Raw genomic sequence first — 8,203 nt, 5'->3', positions numbered from 1 at the left:
TCTCTTCCGTCATCCTACTCGTAACGTAGTTTTCCGATTAAATCAAACAATTACGATTATCATTGACTACGCGCTATTGATTTTTTGAGTTAGCTCATAACTCTTATTAATTAAATACAATTATTGTGTGGCTAGATTTATTTATTTCATTATAGGGCGGGGGAGGGGGAGTGCTGATTTGTTTTGATCGGACTTATATTTACGCGTCAGGTAATCCGTTTCTTGATATTTTTTCTTCGATTTAAAATGCGTTAACCAGAAGTTAATACATTATGGAGGTAATCCTGCAAAGCTATACCAACGTAAAATATCAAATCCACAATTAATGCCGAAAAACATTTTTTTTTTGTTTTTTTATTAAAAAGAAGTTCAAAAATGACAAAGTTTCTAGTATCTAAATGCTTACAAAAGTTTAAAAATTTATTTTATAAAAAAACAGTTTAAATTAAGTTCAATTATTTTGAGCAACTATGCAGCTCATCAGTTTGTTTGAAAAATGAGATACAATATTGAATCTACAGATTCAACATCAAAAGAGGCAAAACAACTTATACACATGCAATATGAAAGTAACGAATACAACTTCCGCATATATTTAATAAACAATACTAAACAATCATTATATTTTTTCGATTCTCTTTGTAAATTCCCAACACACTAGTTTTATTGGTGAGTTGGCAAAATTATCTTTAAAATAAATTCATTACAAAACAAAACACTTTATTAGAAATACAAAATACATTTTATTTGTCCTTTTAATTTTTGGCTGTATTTAAAAGTTATTTTATTTCCCTGATTTTCTTATGTTGAATTGTGTTAAGATAAGTATGTTGACTTTAAGATCAGACAAAACCTAACCAAGCTTAATTTTATCCTATCCTAAAAAATAATCTGCTTTACAATTAAAAATGATGGGAATTAAAATATTAAAAATTTGAACTAAAAAGTATTTATAATTTTGACAGTTTTTTTTCGAAAGAAACGAAATAAAATAAAAACATTTAATAATGATAATAAAAATAATACAAACAACTATATAAGAGAATCAGTTAAAAGTTTCTCTCTGCTTAAACTGGTCATTTTAATTCGTCGTTTTCATTAACGATTCCCATCCTGTTAACAGAGACTTCATTGTAACTATTTTTCTGCGCCAAAATATTATGGGTTTTTAATAAATAATTATCAAACAAGATAAAAACAAGAATAAAAAATAAATTTTGTATTTATTTTAAATCATTATAATCAAAATATTTTAAACTAATAATATAATAAAATAAAATAATTTTAAAAAAATTCAAAAGAGATTGCAAATGGAGTAGTCTAAAAACAGTTTTTAAAAAGTCCGTTACATGTTGTGAAAGACTTTTTTTTGTCAAACAAATTTTCTATGACAATTAATCCGTAAACTTTTTTAAAACAAACTATTCAATGATGGTATTACGGAGGCATTTGATGATGGCATTTCGCTGATTTTAAACAATACTTTGTAATATGCGTTGAATCAGAACTATCGTAATTTGAATTTATAAATTCAATAAATCAAAGTCGTCAAAAGACAGGATAAAAATGTTTGATAAGGTTACAAGACTCGTTTAACCTTGACAAAACACGCAATTGGACGTCTTTGTTGTATTCTAAAGAGATTTAAAATACAGTGAAGATTATTATTGTTAATCTAAACATTAAAAGGCAAACGTTTCAATTTTCATCGCAAGACGCAAACACTATAAAAAAAAAATTCTCAAAATATGGTTTTCTCGATCCGTTTGCTCCTTCTCGTCTTAATACTTCATTTTCAAATTTATAAAGGTAACTTGTTTTCTGTTAATTTATTTCACTTTTACATAAACTTAGAAAATATATAACATTAAAACTATTTTATTTAGCTGAGGAACAAGTTTCAGATAATTTGAAAAGTGACCAAACAACCAATGAAATCGAAGAACTTTTTTTGAAAAATGACGTTTCTGACAGAGAAAAAGAAAAAACTTTGAACAAAGCACTTAATGACCTCAAGACTATTTTAAATGATAATTACGATAATTATAACAAAAGAAATGATAAAATTAACGAGAATCAAAAAATTCAAAAGAATATGTTATCTGAAGAAATTCAAAAAAAGAATGAAAATGACAATTTAAAAAACGGACCTAATGCTGCACTACCATGGCGCAAGGATGAACTTTCAATGATCAATTCTCTATTAAAAAGGATGGAGTCGTCAGGATTGCTTAAAAATAATGTAAACAATGAATTAAAAGATAACAAAAAAGAAGAATTAAATAGCCCAGCTTTACCTTGGCGAAGAGAGAAACTTACAATTAATTCCCTTTTTAACAGAATGGAGTCACTTGGTCTGCTTAAAAGAAATGTAAACAATGATTTAAAAGACCCGAATGCGGCTCTACCTTGGCGAAGAGATGAAGTATCACTTGAGTCTCTTTTGAAGTTAATGGAATCAATAGGATTACATAAAAATAACAAAAACAACGATTTAAAAGGCCCGAATGCGGCTCTACCTTGGCGCAGAGATGAGTTATCAAATGAGTCTTTTTTAAAGAGGCTGAAATCATCAGGATTGTTTAAAGATAACGAAAACAAGGAATTAAAAAGTCCAGCTTTACCTTGGCGCAGAGATGGGTTATCAATTGAGTCTCTTTTAAAAAGGTTGGAATCTTTTAAAGATAACAAAAACAATGAATTTAATAGTCCAGCATTACCTTGGCGCAGAGATGAAATATCAATTAAATCTCTTTTGAATAAGATGGAATCATTAGGTTTATTAGAAAATAATGAAAACGACGAATTAAAAAGCCCAGCTTTACCTTGGCGTCGAGATGAAATATCAATCAAGTCTCTTTTGAATAAAATGGAATCATTAGGTTTGTTAGAAAATAATGAAAACGACGAATTAAAAAGCCCAGCTTTACCTTGGCGTCGAGATGAAATATCAATTAAATCTCTTTTGAATAAGATGGAATCATTAGGTTTGTTAGAAAATAATGAAAACGACGAATTAAAAAGCCCAGCTTTACCTTGGCGTCGAGATGAAATATCAATTAAATCTCTTTTGAATAAGATGGAATCATTAGGTTTATTAGAAAATAATGAAAACGACGAATTAAAAAGCCCAGCTTTACCTTGGCGCAAAGAAGAGCTCTCAATTGGTTCTCTCTTAAAGAGGATTGAGTTACTAGGATTGCTCAACGAAAATAAAAATCTGCACCGAGGGTCACTAATGCTAAAAAAAGACGAAAACAGTTTTGTTAATTTTCCAACAAAAGATTCCGCCATCTTAAGAGATTCCGCCATCTTCGATAACCTTAAAGATAATACAATGCTTGAAAATGAAAAGGAAAAAAAAGACAATAAAAATTCAAACATTAATGACAAAATTGCTGAACTTTTTAAAAAGTTCAAAGATTATTTTTCAACTGAAAATTCAAGTGAAACTGATTTTTAAAATCTTTTATGGAGATAATTTTGAATGTTTACTTTTTTAGGTATCAATGCTTTTCAATGATTATGGGAAGAACACAAAAATTGTTTAAATCACATGTATTTATGTAGAATAATAATAAATTGATAAAATATTTTTTTAAATTTTTTCTTTTTTTAGTTAGCATTTTCAGTAAAAGAATTTACTCAAAGGGTTTATAAGGACTATTTAATTTTAGGTTAAATAACTTATAGTTTATTATCCCGAACAAACCACCGTTGTTATCCCGAACAAACCGTTGTTATCCCGAACAAACCGTTGTCTATATAACTATAAACTTCCCAGTTAAAAACAAGATTTATTTATATATACATAAAATCTGTTTTATTTACTGATTTATTTACAAATTTAAGTTTTTAAAGATTTATTAAAATATTTAACCAAAAAAATTTAACTCTATCCTATCCTGGAAGTATGAACAAATAAGACCAGGAAGTATTAAAAAATAAGACCTTTTAGATAAAATGATGCTAAGGGCGCAAGTAGGAAGATAGTAAAATTAAATGAACAAATAAAATAACTTGGCTGATGTTATCACAAGACAAACAAAAAGATTATAAAAAATATTTAATAAACTATTTTTTTGCAGCGTTTGCTAGACATTTAAAAAATAAGTATCACTTGATCATTGTCGGAAATTGACACAAAACACTCTTAAGTTGACACAATTTAAAAATCAATTGGTTTAGCAAAACACGCAGTTTTAAAAAAATTATATAACTTTAAAATCATTTTAGTTTTTTTAGTTTTTTCCTTTTTTATTAAACAAATTGACTCTAAACAAGGCTGCTAATTAGGGTTAAAATTTTCCGGGAAATTTTGCTCAAAATTTCCAGAAATTTCAAAAATCTTTTATTGCAATAAACTTATGGTTTGTTATACAGTTTTATAAAATTCATTTCTTTGTTTCAAAAAAAATGCGTTTTATTATCGTAGTATTTGGGTATTCTTTCAATATTTCAACAAAAAAATATAAAACAATAAAGACCCACGAGCTTTTAGTCAAATTTTTATAATTAAGTTTATCAATTTAAGAATCGCGCATTTTTTTAAAAAAACATTAAATCAGTTAATTTGTGAGACAAGTCTTAAAAGCACTTATTATAACAGAGTAAAACGGTTTTAAAAAATTTTGAAAACAAAGTATCATAGTTGCTACTTAAAGTTATAATAAAAAAACTCAAAATAATATCAAAAAAAGTGTTTTATGAAGGGGGCTTTCTAAAATTTTTATAATCTACTTCACAATACTTTACCATAAAATTGTCCATAAAAACTGCCTAAATAAGACATAAAATTTTACCTGTAAATTATAAAATAACTTTTTTTTTTTTTAAATTTCATAAATTTCCGGAAATTTTCCCGAGTTGAAAATTATGGGAAATTTTCAACCCTATAGTTAACAACCACTATATAATTTGGAAGTTAGAAACAGAAAGTTGGGAGTTAATCACATAAAGTTGAGTGTTAATTAAAGAAATCAAAAATTATGTTAAAACACAAGAAAACCTAAAAATGTAAATTTTATGAGTCAAAAAGTGTGAAAATTTCGAAGTGATGATGATTCAGGGTAAAAACTAGCCAAATAAAATTTTTTCGAACACAAAATAACAGTTACATTAAAAGATACAACTTTACTTAATGTTTTGGTTAACTGAGCAAATGAGGATAGCTTACTTAAGGAGCGACCATGGTTATATTTGTACAATAGAGATGGGATTCAAACTTGACAGCTGTGTATTTTTTTGATGTTGGTAAATACGAGATGAGATTTTTATATTTGTTCAACCGATATAACATTTTTTGAAGAAGCATTCAAGTGTGTACATACCTGGATAAGATTTCATAGGAAGAGCAGGTTTTTAACGGTTTTTTATATTTTCATTTTACTTTATAACAAGGGTCTTTATACTGCCTTTAAATATTGTATTAAAATTGATTTAAAAGTAAAGAGTTACATCTACAGAAGAAGTTTTTATCTAATTTTATAATTTAAACTCTTTAAAGTTATCTTTTGAAATTTTCTAGAAAACATCTTCGCAAGTCTGTCATAAAAATTATATGTGGATCACAAGCTGAGTTTATATGGAAAATAACTTTTGTATCAGATACAGAAGTGATTTGAATGTCTCACGAGGGATTACCTGTTCTTTAAAATGATGGTGTGGTCATTAGATCTTTAAAATGATGGTATTCTTTAAAATATTTTTTAAAATGATGGTGTGGTCAATAGAACTAAATAAGGGAAAAGTTCTTTGTAAAAAGTTCTGTCTTTGGAACAGTTTATAATATATGATCTAAGCATGAAATATTAGGTTCGTCGTTTTTGACGACACTAAACAATCTTCTGAATTTCTTAATAACCTAGTTTTTGAAATAAATTACAAAATTTAGTAACCTAAGAATAATAGAATTTACTTAGTTGCCAGAGTGGGCATGCGTCGTCTGCAAGACGTCTAGAGAAGGGTACTATTCAGTCCGTCCACGGTTAGAATGGTACGTCCAACGGACGACTTACAGACGATAGTTTTACGCAGTTTAAACTGCATGAAATGGACGTCCATAAAATACGTATTTAATTACAGTATATCTTAAATTGGATTTGGTATTTATTGGTTATTTTTAGTTCAATTTATGTAGAATATAGTTCTATGTCTCATGATATCTATAAAATCATACGCAAAAATGTTGGTCAATAACGGACGCTACTTTGGATTAGTCTTAATGACTTCGTTACAATACTTCGTTACTTTTTGCAGTACTTTTACAGGTAACGAGTTACATTTACATTGTAGTAATTTTACTTTTATTTTCGTTACTTTTATGACTTACTTTTTTACTTTGTAACGAATTACTTTCGGAAAAAAGTACTTTATTGGTTCGAATAAAGTTTAATACAGACAATAACATTGTCACGACAAATGTCAACAAACCGTAATTCAATTGTGAAAAACTCTAGAACGTTTTACAGCCGGTACCGGTATAGCGTTTTTAATTTACAGCCGTTAAAATTTTACTGCGCAGAAAAATTTCAACGTTAAAATTTTACTGCTATCGTTATTATTTTACTGACTTTTTAAATATACAGTTTTTGGCATTTATTTTTTTTACGTTTTCAAGATGTACAAAAATATAAACTTTCATAATATCAGGAAATATTTGAATGACAAAAAGTTTCCTGAAGATGTAAACAAAAGAAGAAAAAAGGCAAACTTTAAAGGCAATGTAAAAACTTTGAAGTTATAGACAACAAATTGATGTATTGCAAAAAATATATTGGCATGGTGAGAAAAACTTTTTAACTAATTCAAAATTTCAAAACAAATTTTAACATTCAAAACCATTTTTATGGTTCTAATTATTGTTTTTATTTAAATGTCTACAAACAAACTTTTGTTTCTTGGAGGTGATTGTGGTAATAGATCGAGAAGAGCAACTAAACATAGTTAAAGAAGTTCACAAGGGTCTAGGAACGTCAGAGAAAGCTGCTGCATTAGCCAGTCACCTTGGCTTTAATGCTGTTAGAAAGCAAATATTTTCAAAATTTTTTTGACATTCAATAGTGGGGGATATCACAAAGCAAATAAATCGATGCGCGCGATGTCAGAAAACCTCTAACAGAAGTTTTAAAGTCTCTCTTGCTTTAAAAACTGTTAAAGTGGAACAGCAAGTAATGAAGCAAGTTGGTGTGGATTTAATTCAATTACCTGAATTGAATGGATTCAAATTTATGATTGTTCTTATTGATTATTTTTCAAAACGGACTAAAGCTGAACCTCTAAGCAACAAAACAGCAGTATCAGTAGCATTCTTTCTCTATAAAGTTATATGCAGTCATGGTTGTTTTAAAATACAAATCAATAACCAAGGTCGCGAGTTTGTAAACTCTGTATCCATTGCATTGCATGGCATGATTGATACTCAGCAGCATGTTGCCCCGGCTTACCATCTACAAGCCAATGGCCTTGTAGAGAGACAGAACCAAACAATAAAGAAAGCAATCATTAAGGTCTTAAATGAAAATTTTCAAAATTGGATGTCAGTTTTAGATGGAAACTTTTTTTCTCTACGTGTTAAAGTGCATGATTCAATGGGGTACTCACCATTTTTCCTTACATATAACCGACAACCCTGCCTTTCAATCGATGCAAAATACAAAGATAGACTCAATGATGATGAATATAATCCTAATAAAGAGGTTTTACAAAAAGCTTTAGAAATGAAAAGAGGAATTGAAGAAAAAGCCATGAACAGTATTATTTGTTCACAGAAGAAACAAAAAATTGACAATGACAGAAAGCATGCAACGACATCAAAGTATTGTGTTGGTCAGAAAGTACTTTTAAGAAACCTGTAAAGAGATGATAGGAAAGTTGCAAAAATGACTATCTCGTGGCTGGGTCCATATAAAATTTTTGATATTTTATCAAATTCTACATGCTTATTAAGTAACAGTAAAGGGAATAACACATTGCAAAAAAAAAAAAAACTCTCTACATCATCTTAAATCATTTATTGAAAAGGAAAGTCATTCAAAAATGTCTGAATTATCTTCAGAACGTTGGGATAAAAATAAATTTCAACGCCACCTCGACCTAATGAAACACCCCAAAACACTCAAAAGATATTTTCCAGAAAATTGCTGAAAAACTTGCTCTCAAAATACTCGTTATGCCAGATCTTATTGATAGAAAAGAAAATGAT

At 28.2% G+C, this 8,203-nt stretch overlaps 2 protein-coding genes across 2 annotated transcripts; both read left to right on the top strand.

The window, feature by feature from the left end:
* Positions 1-1,423: 1,423 nt before the first annotated feature.
* LOC100210075 (PW peptide) lies at positions 1,424-3,603 on the top strand. The gene is made up of 2 exons (XM_065818303.1): positions 1,424-1,809; positions 1,887-3,603. Exons 1-2 carry the CDS (start codon positions 1,749-1,751, stop codon positions 3,461-3,463), a joined length of 1,638 nt encoding a protein of 545 aa, XP_065674375.1. The 5' UTR covers positions 1,424-1,748; the 3' UTR covers positions 3,464-3,603.
* A 3,569-nt stretch (positions 3,604-7,172) lies between these two features.
* On the top strand, positions 7,173-7,856 carry LOC136090941 (uncharacterized). Its single transcript, XM_065817919.1, has one exon. The coding sequence runs from the start codon at positions 7,173-7,175 to the stop codon at positions 7,854-7,856; it is 684 nt and encodes a 227-aa protein (XP_065673991.1).
* The last annotated feature ends 347 nt before the right edge of the window (positions 7,857-8,203 follow it).

Source organism: Hydra vulgaris, chromosome 14, assembly GCF_038396675.1.
Source record: "Hydra vulgaris chromosome 14, alternate assembly HydraT2T_AEP".
NCBI classification, from domain to species: Eukaryota; Metazoa; Cnidaria; class Hydrozoa; order Anthoathecata; family Hydridae; genus Hydra; species Hydra vulgaris.
The sequence above is the reverse complement of the archived record's forward strand: the minus strand, read 5'-3'. Positions and strand labels throughout refer to the sequence as shown.